The sequence below is a fragment of the Meleagris gallopavo genome, chromosome 27 (genome assembly GCF_905368555.1).
Source record: "Meleagris gallopavo chromosome 27, MGAL_WU_HG_1.1, whole genome shotgun sequence".
Classification (NCBI taxonomy): Eukaryota; Metazoa; Chordata; class Aves; order Galliformes; family Phasianidae; genus Meleagris; species Meleagris gallopavo.
The window spans coordinates 1,039,980-1,062,452 of record NC_139430.1 but is presented as its reverse complement, the minus strand read 5'-3'; the positions used below and the strand labels follow the sequence as shown (position 1 = coordinate 1,062,452).

Below are 22,473 nucleotides of genomic sequence, written 5' to 3'. Positions count from 1 at the left end.
AAAGGCAAACGTGAATGAGAGCCCAGAGCCAGAACCACGACCCCAAAAGCAGCAGCGGCAACACCCCACAGATGGGGGGAAAAACCCCAAACGGATGCTATCGCCCAGCACATGCAGGAAGCTGCTCCCAGGCTGCAGGGTGGAGGAGAAGCTCCATCCCTCGCGATGCCTATGTGGGCAGGACCCCCAGGTGGGCTCCTTCCAGCCCCACACACTGCAGCGTTGGGGTGCTGAGAGCACTGCGAGAGAGAGAAACGCACCCAGCAACGGGGCTCCGAGCATCCGAGCACGGGATGAGAGCCCTGGAAGCACTTGGCAGAGCCCAAAGCGCCGCTCCGTGCGGGCAGAGCCCTCAATGACCCCTTTGTGGGCTGCAGCACACGGAGCACCACGTGAAGGCTCTGGCCCCTGTGGGCTCTCAGCACCGCATGCAGGACGCGGAGCAGAGGCTGCTCAGAGCTCCCAGCCCAGCAGCAGCAGCACAGTGGGGTGCAGCCTCCGCTGGGGAGTGCGGCCACGGAGGCACCCGAAGGAGGAGGCAGCACCCAGCAGCTCCACGGAGCTTCCGAGAGCTCCTCAGAGCCTCCCCACAGCGCTCTGTGGGGCTCCTGCCCCACGTGCCTCTCAGCACGGCGTTCATCAGGACGAGCCTGCGCACGAGACAGCTGTGAATGAAGCCATCCCCGCGCCAAGCAGGAACTGCAGCATCTCCTGCCCTCCCCTCCTGGCACAGCCTCGGGTGTCACCGAGCCCAGCGATGCGGTGCCGGGCTCTGCTGTGCACCCAGGGACCCACAGGCTGGGGGGGGGGGATGCAGCCCTGGGGCTGCTGCTGCTGCTTTGGTTGGAGAAGCACCCAGATACGGCCCAGCCGCCTTATTTACATTCCGTCGTGTTAAAAAAATAATAATAATAAAAACACAAAGGTTGGCTTCTGAAGCCAGACCGGGGAAAACGGCCATCTGCAAGGGATGGCTGAACGTGTCGGGATTGTTTTATTTACTTTTGTCAAAGCAGGGGTGTAATTACAGCACAACTGCTGGCAGGAAGCTGTGGGGAGGGAGCAGCGGTGACCCCGATGTGCAGCAGGAGCAGCGAGCTGCCCTCACCTCTGCTCGTGGGCAGGTTTCTCTCCGTGTTAATTCACAACTTGCAGCAAAAAAACTTCCGCTCTTCCTTAGGGCAGCCCTGCTGCAAACCTACACGTCTCCACAGCTACCCTGCAGCACAGCTGTGTGACCCCAGAGCTGCCCTGCAGCACAGCTGAGCGTCCCCAGAGCTGCCCTGCTGCACCACTGCATGATCACAAAGCTGCCCTGCTGCAACCTGCATCCCCAGAGCTGCCCTGCTGCTAACCTGCATGACCCCAACGCTGTCCTGCAGCATAGCTGTGTCCCCAGAGATCCTCTGCTGCACCACTGCATGACCCCAGAGCTGCCCTGCTGCACCACTGCATGTCTCCAGAGCTGTCATGCTGCACCACTGCATGACCCCAGAGCTGCCCTGCTGCACCACTGCATGACCCCAGAGCTGCCCTGCTGCACCACTGCATGACCCCAGAGCTGCCCTGCTGCTAACCTGCATGACCCCAACGCTGTCCTGCAGCACAGCTGTGTGTCCCCAGAGATCCTCTGCTGCACCACTGCACGTCCCCAGAGCTGCCCTGCTGCACCACTGCATGACCCCAGAGCTGCCCTGCTGCACCGCTGCATGTCCCCAGAGCTGCCCTGCTGCACCACTGCATGACCCCAGAGCTGCCCTGCTGCACCGCTGCATGTCCCCAGAGCTGCCCTGCTGCACCACTGCATGACCCCAGAGCTGCCCTGCTGCACCGCTGCATGTCCCCAGAGCTGCCCTGCTGCACCACTGCATGACCCCAGAGCTGCCCTGCTGCACCGCTGCATGTCCCCAGAGCTGCCCTGCTGCACTGCTGCATGTCCCCAGAGCTGCCCTGCTGCACCACTGCATGACCCCAGAGCTGCCCTGCTGCACGTCCCCAGGACCACATCACCCCCAGCAGCAGAACACAACGCAGGACAGGTGGGATTTCAGACCCACACCCCACAACCTGCCCGCTTCCATCCCTCACAGGGCTGAGCTGGGCTCCCCATCCCAGCCGTCCCATGCAGAGGTGTGACGGCGCGGTGACGCTCCTGGAGCACGGCACGAGGATCCCTGCATACCAACAGGGCGCACCCGCCTCCGTCTGCTGCTCCACGGGGTGCAAACGGAAGGGAATCCAACCACGCGGCCTCACCTGCACAGCTCTTCCCACTTCGCAGGCTGATAACCCAACAGCACAGACAGCCCTAAAGACCAGAACCCCAGGAAGGGAAGCAGCCCCAGAAGGCGGGCAGCTCCCCCTCCACCCCAAAGCCATCGGCTGAGGTTGCCAGCATCCGTCTGCAAGAAACGCTGCTCCCGTGGCTGCGGCTCTGCTTGGGAACCACCACCTCCCTCCAGCACAGCTCGGGGCAGAGGCGTTCCGTGCCGTCACACACCCGCAGTTCTGCCCCTGCCCCACCGCCAGGCCCGCAACGCCTCGGTTTCCAATCCAACCCAATTCCATTCTGTTCCGCCTCCACCCCAAGAACTGAGGGCGCAGGTGAGGGGCTGCTGCCGAGACCCCCGTCGTGCTGTACGACAACACGGCTGTTATCACCGAGCCGGGGGCACAGCGCCGCTCCGAGGGCCACCAGCTCCCGCTCCAGTCGCCCACCCAAACAGGGACGGCTCTCCCCAGGGCTGTGGGTGCTCTCGGAGGTGCCGACAAACCCGGTGGGTGGAAGCCCCTCCACTTCTGCCAGGCACCCCACAGCCACAGCGCTGAGCCCGTGGGTGCAGGGAGGGACAGAACCCATCCGGAGCGCAGCAGGAAAACCAGGAAAGGAACAGCACTGAGCGCTTCCAGAGGCACGGGGAGAGCAGGCTCAGCTCTCCCGGCACTGGGAAGGCCCCGCACCCCAGCAGTACGAGATGCTGATCCCTTTCAGCCTCGGGGCGGCTCGGCACCCACCTCCTCCTGGCGCTCATATCCACGGGCTCGTCGTTAATGTTCTCCTTGCCCGGCCTCCCTGCAGTCCTGCCATCCCCATGGGGCCTCAGGCTCCCATTCAGCTTTTCCTCGTACACTTTCACACCATCCTGTTTCACCGGGAGCTCGTGGGGCACCTCGATGCCCGACAGGTCCTTCCTCTTCAGCAGCGCCAGCATCTTCAGCCGCTCCATGGCCTCGTGGCCCTCCATCTTCAGCCTCTTGGCCAGAACGTCGTCCCGCTCGTCCGCCTGGTCCAAGCTCCTCTTCAGGAGGTTGAGGCGCAGAGCATCCTCTGTCATCCTGTCCATCCTGTGGGGCAGAAGGACACGGGGACGCGATCAGCGCCGTGGGTGAGGATCCGGACCCCCCACAGCTCCCCGCGATGGGGAGAGCATCCCGAGCCCCACAGAACGGGGGTCCCGCACCCAGAGCCCCCCCCGGCTGGCAGAACGACCCGGGGAGGGAAGCAGGCAGCCCCTCCAGGGCTCGGTGCTGTGCTCTCCCAGCCCGGTCTGACCGGCACGCAGAGCCCCAGGCAGCACCAAGCCCTGTGCTCAGGGCACGTCTGCAACCTGCAGGGCCCCACGCTGCCTCCAGCCCTGCACAGAACGGCTCTATGGCTCCGTGCTCAGCTCTGAGCACAGCAGATGCACCCTGAGATTCAGCACGGCGCCAGCACGAACACCACGGCACACACGGCCTTTTCAACCTGAAAATGAAGAAAACCCCCTTCCTTCCGCGCGGTTTTTTGGTGATGGCCACACTCCAGAGCCGCCCCCCTTCCCCCCCCTCCCCACATCCCCACTCCTCTCCTTCCCTTCTGCTCCAGGTGCAGAAATGCCCCCCAGGGCAGCAGCTGTGTGCTGCCAGCTCCCCAGCATAAGCTGCTGCTCCCAGGGTGGTGGGAGGGCTCCCAAGAAGCAAGGAGTTCAGCTACAGCCGGGGATAAAGCGGGACTTTAAGCTCCTTTCCCACCCAACCACCTCTTGGTTATAATCTTTAAGGACCCTTCCAACCCATCCCATGGCCCTACAATCTTTAAGGACCCTTCCAACCCATCCCATGGCCCTACAGTCTTTAAGGACCCTTCCAACCCATCCCATGGCCCTACAATCTTTCAGGACCCTTCCAACCCATCCCATGGTCCTACAATCTTTCAGGACCCTTCCAACCCATCCCATGGCCCTACAATCTTTCAGGACCCTTCCAACCCATCCCATGGTCCTACAATCTTTCAGGACCCTTCCAACCCATCCCATGGCCCTGTGATCTTTAAGGACCCTTCCAACCCATCCCATGGCCCTACAATCTTTAAGGACCCTTCCAACCCATCCCACGGCCCTGTGATCTTTAAGGACCCTTCCAACCCATCCCATGGCCCTGTGATCTTTAAGGACCCTTCCAAACCATCCCATGGCCCTACAATCTTTCAGGACCCTTCCAACCCACCCATTCTATGGTCCTATAATCTTTAAAAGACTTTTCCAGCCCATCTCATGTCTCTATGATCTTCAAGGACCCTTCCAACCCATCCCACAGTCCTATGATCTTTAAGGACCCTTCCAACCCAACCATCCCAGGATCCTATGATCTTTAAAGACCCTTCCAGCCCATCTCATGGCTCTATGATTTTCAAGGACCTTTCCTACCCAACCATCCCACAGTCCTACAATGTTTAAGGACCCTTCCAACTCATCCCACGGCCCTGTGATCTTTAAGGACCCTTCCAACCCATCCCACGGCCCTGTGATCTTTAAGGACTCTTCCCACCCATCCCATGGCCCTGTGATCTTCAAGGACCCTTCCTACCCAACCACCCCACGGTCCTATGATTATTATGGTCTCTTCCAACCCAACCATCCCATGGTCCTATGATCTCTAAGAGCCCTTCCCACCCACCCATCCCAGTGTTCTATGATCTTCAAGGACCCTTCCAACCCATCCTATGGCCCTGTGATCTTCAAGGACCCTTCCAACCCAACCATTTCATGGCTTTATAATCTTTTAGGACCCTTCCAGCCCATTCCGTGTTCTATGATCTTCAAGGACCCTTCCAACCCAACCATTTCATGGCTTTATAATCTTTAAGGACCCTTCCAGCCCATTCCGTGTTCTATGATCTTCAAGGACTCTTCCAACCCAACCATTTCATGGCTTTATAATCTTTTAGGACCCTTCCAGCCCATTCCGTGTTCTATGATCTTCAAGGACTCTTCCAACCCAACCATTCCATGGCTTTATGATCATTAAGGACCCTTCCAGCCCATTCCGTGTTCTATGATCTTCAAGGACCCTTCCAACCCAACCATTCCATGGCTTTATGATCATTAAGGACCCTTCCAGCCCATCCCGGTGTTCTATGATCTTCAAGGACCTTTCCAACCCAACCATTTCATGGCTTTATAATCTTTTAGGACCCTTCCAGCCCATCCCGTGTTCTATGATCTTCAAGGACCTTTCCAACCCAACCATTTCATGGCTTTATAATCTTTTAGGACCCTTCCAGCCCATCCCGTGTTCTATGATCTTCAAGGACCCTTCCAACCCAACCATCCCATGACTCTATGATCTTTAAGGACCCTTCCAGCCCATCCCGGTGTTCTATGATCTTCAAGGACCCTTCCAACCCAACCATCCCATGACTCTATGATCTTTAAGGACCCTTCCAACCCATCCCATGGCCCTGTGATCTTCAAGGACCCTTCCTACCCAACCATCCCATGGCTCTATGATCTTTAAGGACCCTCCCAACCCCATCACCCTCCTGCTCTCCAACCCCACTTGCGCTGACAGATGCCCACATGCGCTGGACAGGAGGACGAGGCCAATTCCCACACTCACATTCCCAAGGGGGGCTCAGAGCCGCAAGACGGAGCCTCACAGAGCCAAATTTCTACCAGGAAAGCACCGCTCCATCTCAGCTGCAAATCCCTGTAATTCCACACGCGGTGGTCCCAGGGGTTCAGCACTGCGCCAAGAAACCAACCTCAGGGCTACAAACATCACTTCTGGATGATGCCAGGACGCAAAATAAACGGCACCAGGAGGGCCCTCCCCAGCCCCACCAATGCACAGCCCACCCTGCAGCACTGGGAAGCCCTCTGCCCACCACGGATTGAAGCATCACGCATGGAGCACAGAGGGCTGAGGGCCACCACAAGCCACAGCCGACCAGCTGAGCATCGCAGCATGGGAAATTAAATGGTGCCCCAGGACCTGGGGGGGGGATTCACAGTTCTTGGGTCTGTGTGGGGTGGGGAGGTGGGGAGGGGGAGCTGAGAGCTGGGATCAGGAGCTGACAGCTGGGATGGGGGAGCTGGGGTGAGGAGATGGGATTGGAAGCCAGGATCAGGAGCTGAGAGTTGGATCAAGAGCTGGGAATGGGAGCTGGGATCAGGGAGCTGAGAACTGAGGTGAGGAGATGAGAGCAGAGATCAGGAGTTGGGAATGGGAGCTGAGAGCTGGGGAACTGGGATCAGGAGATGGGAATGGGAGCTGGGATTGGGAACTGAGAGCTGAGAGCAGGAAGCTGGGAGCAGGAGCTCGGATGGGAGCTGAGAGCTGGGATCGGGAGATGGGAATGGGAGCTGAGAACTGAGGAGCTGGGACCAGGAACTGGAAATGGAAGCTGGGATCAGGGAGCTGAAAGTTGGGATGGGGAAGCGGGGAATGGAAGATGGTGAAGATCAGGAGGTGAAATTGGAAGCCGGGATGGAGAGGGGAGCTGGGGATGGGGGGCTGTTTCCCCCTCTCTGGATCTCAGCCCCTGCAGAAGGCACTGCTGGGGGAGCAGCAGCAGCACCGCATGCTCAGGTCGCTCCGCAGCCTCAAAAATAATAATTAAAAAAAAAACAAAAAAAAACCCAGAAACAAAATTCTCAAATGGTGGCAAAATCCCCCCGGAGGGGAAACAAAAGAGCTCCAAACCACACGTTTGGTTTCAGGCTCGGCGCAGAGTTGCCATCACCTCCCAGCGCAGCTCCGTGGGCGAGCAGCTCCCGCAGCAGCGGGGTCAGAACAGCCCCAGGGCTGCAGGAGGAGGAGGAGGAGGAGGAGGAGGAGGGGATGAAGGCTGCAGGGGCTCACAGTGCTGGCTGCAGGCGGAGGGGAGGGCAGAGCTGTGGGCACGGAGGCCGAAACCTGCATGCTGTGGGCTCTGCGCTGCGCTCGGGGCGGTTTCGCTGCTCCGTGCTGAAATACAGGTTTGCCATTCCCAGACAAACAAAGCAGATTTTTCCATCTGCCTTCGACGCGGCGCCCACACGGCCAAATAAACACAGAAATAAAACAACACCAATTTTAAAAGCTGCAAGGAGAGAGCTCAGCCCCAAAAATTAACATCGGACCAGAGGAGCGAGTCTGTCTAGGAATGGAGAGCAGCGGAACGGAGCACGTGGCTGCAGGGACACGGAGCCGAGGTTGGCCTGGGGAAGATGAGCAACAGGAGCAGCAGCAAAGCTGCGAGTTGTGCTCCCTCCAGGAGCCTGGGATCCCTCACGCTGTCCTGCGGGGCTCCGTGTGCTCAAGGAGGGCTGCTCCTCGTGGAGCCCCGGCTCTGCTCCGCGCAGGGCAGCGATGCTGCACACGGTGATGCTCCAAGCCTGGCAGCAGGTGAGCATAAACACAGGAGCGTAGAACCACAGGATGGCCGGGGTTGCAAAGGACCACGATGGCCATCAGTTCCAACCCCTGCTGTGTGCAGGTCACCAACCAGCAGCCCAGGCTGCCCTGAGAACCACAGGGTGCCATAGGGATCCATAGGATGCCATAAGGACCCACAGCGTGCCATAAGACCCTATAGGGTGCCTTAGGGACCCACGGTGCCATTAGGACCCATAGAATCACTGACTCACAGAATGGCCTGGGTTGCAAAGGACCACGACGGCCATCAGTTCCAACCCCTGCTGTGTGCAGGTCACCAACCAGCAGCCCAGGCTGCCCTGAGAACCCACAGGGTGCCATAAGACCCTATAGGGTGCCGTAGGGACCACAGGGTGCCATAAGGACCCATAGAATCATTGACTCATTGAATGGCCTGGGTTGAAAAGGATCACAATGCTCATCTCATTCCAACCCCCTGCTGTGTGCAGGTCACCAACCAGCAGCCCAGGCTGACCTGAGAACCACAGGGTGCCATAGGGATCCATAGAATCCCATAAGGACCCACAGGGTGCCACTGGGATCCATAGATGCCACAAGGATCCATAGGGTGCCACAAGGACCCATGGAGTCATTGACTCATAGAATCATAGGCTCATAGAACAGCCTGGGTTGCAAAGGACCACGATGGCCATCAGTTCCAACCCCTGCTGTGTGCAGGTCACCAACCAGCAGCCCAGGCTGCCCAGAGCCACATCCAGCCTGGCCTCGAATGCCTGCAGGGATGGGGATCCACAGCCTCCTTGGGCAACCTGTTCCACTGCCTCCCCACCTCTGGGGGAAAAACTTCCTCCTCACATCCAACCCAAACCTCCCTGGCTCACTTTAACACCGTTCCCCTCGTCCTGTCGCCACCCACCCTCACAAACAGCCGTTCCCCTCCTGTTCGTCCGCTCCCTTCAAACACTGGAAGGCCACAATCAGGTCTCCATGGAGCCTTTTCTTCTCCCAGCTGAACAACCCCAGTTCCCTCAGCCTGTCCTCGTAGCAGAGGTGCTCAGCCCTCTCACCATCCCACTGACCCTTTCACCATCTCAGTGCCCTCCTTGGCCTCCAACCTCACCCCTCCATTCCCTACCAGCAATCAGAGCTGAAAACCATCAACCAACTTTTCACCCATCTCTCCATATCTGATGATACCCACAGCAGGGGGCTCACGGCCAGCAGCGAGCCAGGCTCAGCACAGCTCAGCCTCCGTTCACTGGGGTGCCGTGCCCACCAGGGACCCCCCAGCCTGGTTCTTTGGGATGCTGTGCCCACCAGGGACCCCCCAGCCTGGTTCTTTGGGATGCTGTGCCCACCAGGGACCCCCCAGCCTGGTTCACAGAGGTGCTGTGCCCACCAGGGACCCCCCAGCCTGGTTCTTTGGGATGCTGTGCCCACCAGGGACCCCCCAGCCTGGTTCTTTGGGATGCTGTGCCCACCAGGGACCCCCCAGCCTGGTTCACAGAGGTGCTGTGCCCACCAGGGACCCCCCAGCCTGGTTCTTTGGGATGCTGTGCCCACCAGGGACCCCCTAGCCTGGTTCTTTGGGATGCTGTGCCCACCAGGGACCCCTCAGCCTGGTTCACAGAGGTGCTGTGCCCACCAGGGACCCCCCAGCCTGGTTCATTGGGGTGCTGTGCCCACCAGGGACCCCTCAGCCTGGTTCACAGAGGTGCTGTGCCCACCAGGGACCCCCCAGCCTGGTTCTTTGGGATGCTGTGCCCACCAGGGACCCCCCAGCCTGGTTCTTTGGGATGCTGTGCCCACCAGGGACCCCCCAGCCTGGTTCACAGAGGTGCTGTGCCCACCAGGGACCCCCAGCCTGGTTCTTTGGGATGCTGTGCCCACCAGGGACCCCTCAGCCTGGTTCATTGGGATGCTGTGCCCACCAGGGACCCCCCAGCCTGGTTCACAGAGATGCTGTGCCCACCAGGGACCCCCCAGCCGGGTTCTTTGGGGTGCTGTGCCCACCAGGGACCCCCCAGCCTGGTTCTTTGGGGTGCTGTGCCCACCAGGGACCCCCCAGCCTGGTTCACAGAGGTGCTGTGCCCACCAGGGACCCCCCAGCCTGGTTCTTTGGGGTGCTGTGCCCACCAGGGACACCCCAGCCTGGTTCTTTGGGATGCTGTGCCCACCAGGGACCCCCCAGCCTGGTTCTTTGGGATGCTGTGCCCACCAGGGACCCCCCAGCCTGGTTCTCAGAGGTGCTGTGCCCACCAGGGACCCCCAGCCTGGTTCTTTGGGATGCTGTGCCCACCAGGGACCCCTCAGCCTGGTTCATCGGACTGCTGTGCCCACCAGGGACTCCCCAGCCTGGTTCATTGGGGTGCTGTGCCCACCAGGGACCCCCCAGCCTGGTTCTTTGGGATGCTGTGCCCACCAGGGACCCCCCAGCCGGGTTCACAGAGATGCTGTGCCCACCAGGGACCCCCCAGCCGGGTTCTTTGGGGTGCTGTGCCCACCAGGGACCCCCCAGCCTGGTTCTTTGGGGTGCTGTGCCCACCAGGGACCCCCCAGCCTGGTTCACAGAGGTGCTGTGCCCACCAGGGACCCCTCAGCCTGGTTCATTGGGGTGCTGTGCCCACCAGGGACACCCCAGCCTGGTTCTTTGGGGTGCTGTGCCCACCAGGGACCCCCCAGCCTGGTTCATTGGGGTGCTGTGCCCACCAGGGACCCCCCAGCCTGGTTCATTGGGGTGCTGTGCCCACCAGGGACCCCCCAGCCTGGTTCATGGGGGTGCTGTGCCCACCAGGGACCCCCCAGCCGTGGGCAGATGCCCGCAGTGCAGCCGTGCTGCAGCTCAGCCCTCACCATTGCGCACCAACAGCTCTGCCAGCACCATCCTGGCGCAGGGAGCGGCAGCATGGAGGAGCAGCTGAGCTCTGGCTGCTCCCGTCGGGCTCACGGAGCAGCGCAGCCCGCAGCTCTCACCCACCCACCCACCCACCCACCCACCCACGATCCCACCGAGGCCCAACACAACCCGGCGTCGTAAAACGCGTTTCCACGCGGCGCCGCGCACAAAATGGCTGCGTTCCCATGCAACGCTATAAAAAGGATAATCACCTAAAAAGGTAATTAGGACTTAACGGCCGGGCGGTCGGAGGGGATCCGTGGAGCACAGGGATGGGAGGAGGCTGCAACTGGAGCTCATTGGGAGCTGCGGGAGCGCCGTGGCCGCATGCAGAACGGGGCGCAGGTCGGAGCGCAGCCACGCAGGCCTGGCAGCGGAGCAGAGGCTGTAAAGGAACGCAGATCCCAACGTAACAAAGGGAGAACAGCGGGCAGCCGCTTCCCAAACGGGCCATGTGGAAAAGTCATTCCTGGGATGAGGGAAAGAGAGACAAAGGACGGGTCCCGAGCGGAGGTGCTCCGTGGTTCCGCCGCGCTGCCGGCGCCGGGATGGAGCAGCGCAGCCAGCGGAGGCAGCGGGAATGCAGGGAGCAGCAGCGAGGCAGGGAGCAGCAGCAATGCAGGGAGCGGCGGCACGCCGTGCCCATCCTGAGCTGGCATCGGCGAGGGGCAGAAGGGCTGCCCGGAGCACCCATGGGTGCCGAAATCACCCCGCTGCTGCTGGAAGAGACGGCGGAGAGAAAGCGGCCCCAGGTGCGGGGCGGACGCACGGCAAGGGCTGCACTCAGCAGGGGCTGCGAGACGGGGGCGGGGAGGGGGGCACTCGGTATTGAGAGAGCGTGGAGGTGGGAATTCTGCAATAGGGGGTGGGGGGGAAGGAAGAAGGGAAGGAAGGGAAGGGAACGGCTCTGAGACGGCACAGCGCTGCCGGGGGGGGGGGGGGGGTGTGAGCAGGGCTGCACCCCAGGAGCCTTTGTCTGGGCAGGAAGAAAGGGCAGCAAGGAATACTCACAGGTACAAAATCCAACCTCCCCGCCGCCTCCTCGAGGTGTCAAGAAAATTACAGACAGGGAGGGCGCAGAGGAGGGGGAGGGCGGGGGGGCGGGGATGGGCGGCTCTGTGTCCCCCCCCCAGCCCCCCAGCGGGACCCGGCGCAGCCCTGTCTCCAAACGGGCACTTTGCTGCCAATCATGCGCCGTGCTGTTATATTAAACAAAAGAAAAAGGGGGATGCTTACTTTTACCCATGATGCCTCGCGGGGCAGGGAAAAGGGAGGAAAAAAAAAAAAAAAAAAAAGGAAAAAAAAAAAAAAAAGAGGGAAAAAAAAAAAAAAAGGAAAAAAAAAAACCGAAAAAAGAAAAAAAAAAAAACCAGTCGCAGCCGGTTTGTAACCTCAGGACATGGAATTATCTCTTAATTTTTTTTTTTTTTTTTTTTTTTTTTTTTAAAGTCTGTTGCGGTATAAAAGTCAGTTGGCTGAGCCCCCTCCCCTTCCCCCCCCCCCCCCCTCCACCCCTCTTTGGGCAGCCCCTGGATCCCGGCCAAACTTTGTCTTCATTCATGAGAGCTCCTTCCCCTCCACGCTGCCTTAACTGCTTCGTGCCCGGCCCCACCGCTGCCAGGGGATGGCAGGGGATGGCAGGGATGGCAGGGGATGGCAGGGATGGCAGGGGATGGCAGGGGATGGCAGGGATGGCAGGGGATGGCTGCGGATGCCAGGGGATGGCAGGGGATGCCAGCGGCTGCCATGGGACGGCAGGGGATGGCAGGGGATGGCAGGGGATGCCTGCACTGCCATGGGATGCCTGCGCTTCCAGGGGCTTCCAGGGGATGCCAGGGGCTGCCAGGGGATGGCTGCACTGCCATGGAATGCCAGAGGATGCCAGGGGCTTCCAGGGGCTGCCAGTGGATGGCAGGGGATGCCATGGGATGGCAGGGGATGGCTGCACTGCCATGGGATGCCTGCACTGCCAGGGGATGGCAGGGGATGCCTGCGGCTTCCAGGGGCTGCCAGGGGATGGCAAGGGATGGCAGGGGATGGCAGGGGATGGCTGCACTGCCATGGGATGCCTGCGGCTGCCAGGGGCTTCCAGAAGCTGCCAGGGGATGCCTGCACTGCCATGGGATGGCATGGGATGCCAGGGGCTGCCATGCACTGCCATGGGATGGCATGGGATGCCAGGAGCTGCCAGGGGATTTGCCTGCACTGCCAGGGGATGCCATGGGATGGCATGGGATGTCAGGGGCTGCCACGCACTGCTATGCACTGCCATGGGCAGCTATCCACTGCCAAAGGCTGCCATGCCTTGCCATGCCCTGCGTGGGCTGTCACACACGGCCCCCCAGCCCCCACCCACTGCCCCCTGCACAGAGCAGCACTGCAGCCCTCCAGCGCTGATACTCCCCATAGGTCCCAGCACCCCACACATCCCAGCACTGGGGTCCGTGAGGTCCCCATCGGTGCCACTACCCACAGGTCCCCCATCGCAGCCCCCCGGCACCAGTACTTTCTGTAGATCCCAGTATCGTGGCCCCCCAGCACCGATTCTCCCCATAGGTCCCAGCACTGGGGCTCTCGATGTCCCCATCACTGCTACACCCCACACATCCCAGCATCACGGCCCCCCAGCACCAGAACGCCCTATAGGTCCCAGCAATGGGGTCCCTGAGGACCCCATCACTGCTACTCCCCATAGCACTGCAGCCCCACAGCTCCAGCACTCCCCATAGATCCCAGCAATGGGGTCCCTGAGGTCCCCATCAATGCCTCTCCCCATACATCCCAGCAATGGGGTCCCTGAGGTCCCCATCAATGCCTCTCCCCATAGATCCCAGCAATGGGGCCCCTGAGGTCCCCATCACTGCCTCTCCCCATACATCCCAGCAATGGGGTCCCTGAGGTCCCCATCACTGCCTCTCCCCATAGATCCCAGCAATGGGGCCCCTGAGGTCCCCATCACTGCTTCTCCCCACAGATCCCAGCAATGGGGTCCCTGAGGTCCCCATCACTGCCTCTCCCCATACATCCCAGCAATGGGGTCCCTGAGGTCCCCATCACTGCTACTCCCCATAGATCCCAGCAATGGGGTCCCTGAGGTCCCCATCACTGCCTCTCCCCACAGATCCCAGCAATGGGGTCCCTGAGGTCCCCATCACTGCCTCTCCCCATAGATCCCAGCAATGGGGTCCCTGAGGTCCCCATCACTGCCTCTCCCCACAGATCCCAGCAATGGGTCCCTGAGGTCCCATCACTGCTTCTCCCCACAGATCCCAGCAATGGGGTCCCTGAGGTCCCCATCACTGCTTCTCCCCATAGATCCCAGCAATGGGGTCCCTGAGGTCCCCATCACTGCCTCTCCCCATACATCCCAGCAATGGGGTTCCTGAGGTCCCCATCAGTGCCTCTCCCCATAGATCCCAGCCCTGGGGCTCTCAACGTCCCCAGCACCATTAGGGTGGCAGCCAGGACTGCAGCATCCCCAGCGCAGCACCGAGCCGTGCCAGGAGCAGCACCAAAACAAGCTCCAAATGGCCGCAGCCTTTCCACAGCACATCCCCAGTGCATTTCCCCATTTCCTCTCCCAGCAACGTCTCCACCTCCCCACTCCATGATCCCAGCACCCAGCAGCAGAGGAGCATCACCACCTTCCACGCCAGGTTAGCAGGATCCAACCCCCACCCCGTGCAGCTTCACCCCCAGCACTGCTTTAAGGAGAGCACCTGAGAGACCCCACAGCCGGGACGCGGAAAGGGAATTTAATTGATTTTAGGGTCCTTTGATGAGGATCCATCCTCTGGGTGCTTCTATTTCTAGGATGAAAAGCCCTTTGACTACATGTGCTGCAGCTCTAACAATAGGCGCTTTGATGCGGCCCCGGTCCCCAACCCATCGCAGGCAGGTGATGCAGAGCTCGGGGTCCCTCCCAACGCTCTGGGGGGGTGGGGGGGGGGTCAGCTCAGCCCCCAGTGCTGCCCACCGACCACACAGCAGGGATGGGGCCGTGGGGATGCAGAGCAGAGCTGCTGTGCTTCATCAGAGCGGGGAGGGCTGCAAATACGGAGCTGGGAGCAAAGCAGAGACACGAACAGAGCAATGGGGTGGGGAGATGGAGGCTGGAGGGCCGGGGAGCCCCACCAGGAGCCATGGGGAGGGGGGTGGGCCAGCACAATATAGGAGGGGAAGGGCAGGGGGGTGGGCTGCGAGGTCCTTTCCAACCCACCCCATGGCTCTATGAGCTTTAAGGACCCCTCCAACCCATCCTACCACTTTATGGTCTTTAAGGACCCTCCCAACCCAACCATCCCCTGCCTCTACGATCTTTAAGGTCCCTTCCAACTCAATCATCCCACGGTCCTACAATCCCTAAGGTCCCTTCCAACTCAATCATCCCACGGTCCTACAATCCCTAAGGACCCTTCCAACCCATCCCATGGCCCTACAATCTTTAAGGACCCTTCCAACCCATCCCATGGCCCTACAATCTTTAAGGACCCTTCCAACCCATCCCATGGTCCTACAATCTTTAAGGACCCTTCCAACCCATCCCATGGCCCTACAATCTTTCAGGACCCCTCCAACGGCCCTACAATCTTTAAGGACCCTTCCAACCCATCCCATGGTCCTACAATCCCTAAGGACCCTTCCAACCCATCCCATGGTCCTGTGATCTTTAAGGACCCTTCTAACCCATCCCACAGCCCTGTGATCTTTAAGGACCCCTCCAACCCATCCCATGGCCCTACAATCTTTAAGGACCCTTCCAACCCATCCCATGGCCCTACAATCTTTCAGGACCCTTCCAACCCATCCTATGGCCCTACAATCTTTCAGGACCCTTCCAACCCATCCCATGGCCCTACAATCTTTCAGGACCCTTCCAACCCATCTCATGGCCCTACAATCTTTCAGGACCCTTCCAACCCATCCCATGGCCCTACAATCTTTCAGGACCCTTCCAACCCATCCCATGGCCCTACAATCTTTCAGGACCCTTCCAACCCATCCCATGGTCCTACAATCCCTAAGGACCCTTCCAACCCATCCCATGGCCCTACAATCTTTCAGGACCCTTCCAACCCATCCCATGGCCCTACAATCTTTCAGGACCCTTCCAACCCATCCCATGGCCCTACAATCTTTCAGGACCCTTCCAACCCATCCCATGGCCCTACAATCTTTCAGGACCCTTCCAACCCATCCCACGGCCCTGTGATCTTTAAGGACCCTTCCAAGCCAGTCATTTCATGAATCTATGACTTCCTTTAAGGACCCCTCCAACTCAACATCCCATAGCTCTATGATCATTAAGGACCCTTCCCACCCAACCATCCCCTGCCTCTACAATCCTTAAGGTCCTTTCCAACTCAATCATCCCATGGCCCTACAATCTTTAAGGACCCTTCCAACTCAATCATTTCATGGCTCTACGATCTTTAAGGACCCCTCCAACCCACCCCATGGCTTTATGATCTTTGAAGACCCCTCCAACCCAACCATCCCACGGCCCTATGAGCTTTAAGGACCCTTCCAACCCACCCCATGGCTTTACGATCTTTAAGGACCTCTCCAACACAACCACCCCACGGCCCTGTGATCTTTGAAAATCCCTCCAACCCACCCCATGGCCCTGTGATCTTTAAGGGCCCCTCCAACCCACCCCATGGCCCTGTGATATTTAAGGACCCCTCCAACACAACCATCCCACGGCCCTGTGATCTTTGAAGACCCCTCCAACCCACCCCATGGCCCTGTGATCTTTAAGGACCCTTCCAACCCACCCCATGGCTTTATGGTATTTGAGGACCCCTCCAACACAACCACCCCACGGCCCCACGAGCTTTAAGGACCCTTCCAACCCACCCCATGGCTTTATGATCTTTGAGGACCCCTCCAACACAACCATCCCACGGCCCTATGAGCTTTAAGGACCCTTCCAATTGATCCCATGGCCCTGTGATCTTTGAAGACTCCTCCAACACAACCATCCCACAGCCCTGTGATCTTTAAGGACCCCTCCAACCCACCCCATGGCCCTGTGATCTTTAAGGACCCCTCCAACCCAACCACCCCACGGCTCTATGAGCTTTAAGGACCCTTCCAATTGATCCCATGGCCCTGTGATCTTTAAGGACCCTTCCAACCCTTCAATGAACCTCTGACCTTTAAGGACCCCTCCAACCCAACCACCCCACAGCCCTACAACCAAGCCATCCTTACGCCTCCCTGTCCCACCCCCCTGCTGTACCCCAACCTCACCGGGACACACAGACAGCACCACACAGACAAACAGACACAGGATCCAACTTCCAAAGCCCCGCGTTGGGGATCCGGACCCCAACATCCCCCCCTCCCCCCCCCACCCCGGGGTGCTGCCAGGTCGGGGACACCCCGGTGACGGCGCCGGCATCGACGCAGAGACGGAAACACAACGCCATCGAGGTGCCAAGCCAGAACCACGCTGTGCTGGTAGGTATTTCAAGTTGTCAAGGCTCCAAGATTAAATTAGAATCAGGGACTTCAATAACGAGCAAGTCGAGGAGTGATTCATGGGAGGGGAAAACGCGTTGGGTTTGGACTGAGTCGGCAACGAGGGACGATTACTAAGCAACCATTTTGAAACTCTCCGAAAATCCGCATCCGTGATTTCCGTTCACTCCAAATTCCCACGAACGCAAAGAGCAGCACCTCCACCTGCACCAGTCGGGCACAAAGTCGGGCACCAGGGCTCACCCTGCACATCCCCAGTGCACACAGAGGGGACCCCGCAGCCACACGCAGCCCACGAGGAGGGCAGCAAAGCGGCCTCACCCCGAGCAGCTCCGGCTCTTTTGTCTTCCCGGAGATGGAGCGAATGTCACTCAGCTCAAACAGTGACTCTGCTGCAGACAAAAGGAGAAACGAAGACCCACTGCAGCGAAACAAGTTTGGTAATTGGTGGCAGAGGGATCTCCTTCCTGGTGCAAACCGCGTTTGGCAGTCGGGAGAAGGAGAAAAAGAGACGGCGCAGCTCAAACCGAAGCCGTGGGCATCCCGGAGGATCCAAGGCACCGAAGTCCTGCGCTGAGCCCACATCTGGGCAGGGAGAGCAGCGCGCAGCACAGCCGGGGCTGCCTGGGCACGGGGAGCAAACAGAGCTCACGAGGGCTCCGTGTTTTGTCTTCGCTCGGCTCAGCTCTGAGATACGGCACCGCGGCTCAGGGGGCTGCGCTGGGAGCGGGAGGAAGGATGGGGGGGTGCGGGGATGGGGGCAGGACACAGGGCTGGGGGGGTGCGGGATGGGGGCAGGACGCGGGGATGGGGGGGTGCGGGGATGGGGGGGTGCGGGGATGGGGGGTGCGGGGATGGGGGGTGCGGGGATGGGGGGGTGCGGGGATGGGGGCAGGACAGAAGACTGGGGGGTGCGGGGATGGGGGGGTGCGGGGATGGGGGCAGGACAGAAGACTGGGGGGGGTGCGGGGATGGGGGCAGGACGCAGGGCTGGGGGATGCGGGGATGGGGGCAGGACACAGGGCTGGGGGGGTGCGGGGATGGGGGCAGGACAGAAGGCTGGGGGAATGCAGGGATGGGGGCAGGACACAGGGCTGGGGGATGCGGGGATGGGGGCAGGACACAGGGCTGGGGGGATGCGGGGATGGGGGCAGGACACAGGGCTGGGGGGATGCGGGGATGGGGGCAGGACACAAGGATGGGGGGGTGCGGGGATGGGGGCACAATGAAGGGATGGGGACATGCAGGGCTGGGGGGAGGGCAGAAGGCTGGGGGGGATGCAGGGATGGGGGGGATGCAGGGATGGGGGGGAAGCAGGGATGGGGGGGATGCAGGGATGGGGGGGATGCAGGGATGGGGGGGATGCAGGGATGGGGGCACAATGCAGGGATGGGGGCACAATGCAGGGATGGGGGCACAATGCAGGGATGGGGGCACAATGCAGGCATGGGGGCACAATGCAGGGATGGGGGCACAATGAAGGGATGGGGACATGCAGGGCTGGGGGGAGGACAGAAGGCTGGGGGGCACAATACAGGGATGGGGACACGCAGGGCTGGAAGGATGCAGGGATTGGGGGACATGCAGGAATAGGGGCTGGGGGGCATGAGACAAGGCCAGGGGTATGCAGGGCTGGGGGGGGGGGACACGAGGCTGGGGGGCATGCAGAGCTGGTCGGGGGTAGACAGGGATGGGAGGCAGGACACAGGGCTGGGGGGGTAGAGGGCACAAAGGTGAGGGGATGCAGGGCTGGGGGGGCACAGGACACAAGGCTGGGGGGGATGCAGGGCTGGGGGGGCACAGGACACAAGGCTGGGGGGGGATGCAGGGCTGGGGGGGCACAGGACACAAGGCTGGGGGGGATGCAGGGCTGGGGGGGCACAGGACACAAGGCTGGGGAGGATGCAGGGCTGGGGGGGCACAGGACACAAGGCTGGGGGGGATGCAGGGCTGGGGACATGCAGGGCTTGGGGGGCTCCAGCACCACACGGTGCCCACCCCCATCCCCCCCCCCCAGCACAGCCCATCTCACAGCCAGCAGCAGCACCGTTTGCCTTCCAAGAAGAGCCAGGAGGAAGGCGAGCAGAGCCGGAGCACAACAGCTTCCTTCCAGCCCCAACGCAGCTCTGCCTTCTGCCACAGCTTCTGTGCCACCCCCACCCCCCTGCAGCCTCGCAGAGCCCCGCCGATGCCCTGCAGGGCCGCGTTGGGGGGGGGGGGTTCAGCCCCCAACCCCACACCTCCACCCCCATAAGGTTGGAGACGTCCCAGCACCGCAGCGCTCAGCCCTGGTGCTGCTGCTGCTGCTGCTCTGCACAGCTGGGAGCCGCTCGGATTGCAGGCACTGCTGGGCATCCTCGGAAAGATTTGGGGCACGTTTTGGGTGCCCACCGCCCCAAATCGGTGCCCACCGCCCCAAATCGGTGCCCACCGCCCCAAATCGGTGCCCACCGCCCCAAATCGGTGCCCACCGCCCCAAACCACACGGTGCTCCCCAGCTGAGGGCTGCAGAGCTCCAAGCTGGAGCTCCCCCACATCCCCCTCCTCTCAGCACCAATAAACCCTCACTCCAACAGGAAACCCCACAGCACAGCACGACAGGAACCAAAAGGGACGGAGGAGGAGGGGGTGGGGGGGGACACACGAAGCCCAGCACTGCAGGCTGCCCCCCCCCCGTCCCCCTCCCCCCCACCCCGTGCTTTTCAGCAGGGCCGTACCTGGGGCACGCAGCTATGGGAGCTGAGCTCTGCCTCCAGCAGCTGGCAGCACAGCCTGGCAGCACCAACGCCAGTTCCAGAACCGTTCCAGAACCGCATCACCACAACAGCCCGGTTTCAAGGCAACGGCTCCTCCATCGCCCACCTCACAGCACAGCACCCCCCCCCCCACTGCTCCTAAAGGGGTTTCCTTACAGAAGGGATCCCCTTCTGCCCATCTGGGGGGTTGGGGGTCCCGGGTGGCACCGCTGCTCCCGTTGGGATTCGTTGCTAAGGATTGGCACAGGGAGCATCGCTGTGGGGCAGCTCAAAGCAAGGGAAACTTTCCTCTCCGTTCTTCAGATGCCCCCCCAGCAGCACCCAGGGCCCTCAGGGTCGATCTGTGGGGGAAACGAGGCTGGCAGAGCGCTAATTAACAGGGAAAGTCATCAGGGAACAGCGCAGGAGAGATCCTTGAACGCAGGAGGGCAGCGAGGGGAACGCAGCTGGGATGTGCAGAATCACAGAACGGCCGGGGCTGGAAGGGACTCAAGGATCACGAAGCTCCAACCCCACAGCAACGCAGAGCCACCAACCTCCACGTCTCACAGCAGCCCAGGCTGCCCAGAAATTCCTTCTGAACCCCAGGAAGTCCCTAAAGGAGGATTTGTGGGGACCGTTGGCGTCAGCAGCGTCAGGGAGTGCAGGGCTGGAGATGCCTCCAAGGACCCCAAATGGACGCAGTGCTCCCGACCCCCATCTCTGCTGCTGCACTCTGTGCTCCACGTGGCCAAGCAGCACAGAATCACAGAACGGTTTGGGTTGGGACCTCAAGGATCACGAAGCTCCAACCCCACACCAATGCAGAGCCACCAACCTCCACGTCTCACAGCAGCCCAGGCTGCCCAGGGCCCCATCCTTGCTGCCCTCCAACACCTCCAGGGATGGACGGGGATCCACAGCCTCTCTGGGCAGCTGTTCCAGCACCTCCCCACTCTCCCAGCAAACAACTTCCCCCTGACAGCCAGCTGAAAGCTGCCCTCCCTCCACTTCCAGCCATTCCCCTCGTCCTGCTCTCATCTCCCCTTCCCAAGAGCAGCTCGGTGCCAGCCGCAGCCCTGCCTCAGATGTGGAACGGTGATTCTGAGGGGACCCAAAATGCCTCCAGCTCAACCCCCGTCCGCCCGGCAGCGGTGGGGAATGGAAGCGGGGGGGGGGGGGGGGGAGAGGCAGAAGTCGGGTTGGGGTTGGTGTAGGGGAAAGGCAAGGATTCGGGGGGGGGAAGGCAGGGATTTGGGGGGAGCGGGGGGGAAAGGTAGGGGTTAGGTTAGGAGTAGCGTTAGGGAGAAAAAGCAGGGGTTTGGGAGGGGGAAAGCAGGGGTTTGGGGGGGAGGAAGGCTGTCGGAAGAGGAAGCGGAGCCTGAGAGCAGCGCAGCCCCACAAAGATGGATGCTCCCATCCGCCGCGTCACGTCGGGGCTCACCCAGCGTGTGAGCAAAGCGCCGGGTGGGGGTGGGGGGGAACCCAGAGCCCGATCGCTCGGGGTCAGCGGGCAACGCTGGGCGGGTCGGGGGGTCCCGATGCCCCCCCGATGGGCACCACGTGTGTCGCGGCCGGGCTTCGGAGCGGCGCCGGAACCCGACGGGCAGCAGAAGCCGCTCGCTCCCTCCCCGAGGAAAGCCCCGAAGCCGCCGCGAGGCGAAGCGTTTGGAGCGCGGCTCCCACCGCATCCATTCGCTGCCTCTTCCTCCCCTCCTCCTCCTCCTCCTCCTCCTCCCCCCTTCCTGTCACGGCTCCATCAAAGCCTCCCTTCTTCCCGACCTCCGGGGGAAGGAGCGGCGCTTTTCGGCCGCCCAAACGTTTCTGGTTTATGGGAAACCGAGCGGAGAACCGCGAGGCCAACGGCGGGGAGGGGCGGACGGCGACCCGGGATCGGGAGCCGCGTCCGGGCTGCGGGGGCGCTGGGGGGCGAACCGCCGGGGCGCGGCACCGGCAGCGAGCGGGGGCCGGGGAACGGAGCGACGGCTTCGGGGGAGCGGGGAGGAAGAACCGGCGAACAAAGCGGCCCCGCCGCCCCCCGCGGCCTCCCCCACCCCCGCGCGGGGCCGCAGCCGGGCGGAGCCCAACCCGGCGCCCCGCCCCGCCGTACCGAGCGAGGACCGGCCGGAGGAGCGGCGCCGACCCCGGGGATCCCCGCGCCGCCGCCCCCCCCTCCCCTCCCTTCCCCTCCCCCACCCCCACCCCCGGCCCGGCCCCGCCGCCCCCGCACGGCCGGAACTCCCCTCCCTCCCCTCCCCGCCGCGCTCTCCCGGCCCCCCGCGGCCCCGCGCCCCCCCGGCGCTCACCTGGCCCGCGGCTGCGGCTGCGGATCCCGGGCCGGGCCGCGCGGGCGGACAGACGGCGCCGCAGCCCACAGCCGCCGCGGAGCGCAGCCGGCACCACCACAAACAATGCCGCTGATTGGGCAGCGGCCCCGCCGCGCTCGGCCCGCCTCCCGACCCCAGCGACGACGCCCGTTGGTTCGCCTCGCGGATGGACGGGGCGGTGCGCCGATCGCGCTCGCGGATGCCCCCGGCGAGCCCGCCTCCCGCTTCTTATTGGCGGGCGGGGGTGAGGATTGGCGCGCGGCGAGGCCAATCGGAAGCCGAGGAGCTTCCCCGCGGGGCGCCTTTAATGGGTCCCCCCCCCTGGACATCCGGGGATTTTGCCGGCCGCTTTATGTGTCGGCGGGCAAAAAAAAAAAAAAAAAAAAAAAAA

The 22,473-nt window shown here is 61.8% G+C and overlaps 1 protein-coding gene across 5 annotated transcripts in view; it reads right to left on the bottom strand.

The window, feature by feature from the left end:
* GATAD2B (GATA zinc finger domain containing 2B) overlaps nt 1-22,219 on the bottom strand; it is a 34,051-nt gene extending 11,832 nt beyond the window's left edge. For 3 of the 5 annotated variants that reach the window (XM_085209853.1, XM_085209855.1, XM_085209854.1), the window contains exons 1-2: nt 22,062-22,219; nt 3,016-3,345 (exon numbers count right to left, since the gene is read on the bottom strand). In XM_085209853.1, the coding sequence (XP_085065979.1) occupies nt 3,016-3,344 (329 nt within the window). In that variant the 5' untranslated portion in view covers nt 3,345; nt 22,062-22,219. Of the gene's footprint in view, nt 1-3,015; nt 3,346-10,746; nt 10,920-11,545; nt 11,734-22,061 lie in introns of all 5 variants that reach the window. The other 2 variants (XM_085209858.1, XM_085209857.1) reach the window with 2 other exon arrangements.
* Nucleotides 22,220-22,473: the final 254 nt, after the last annotated feature.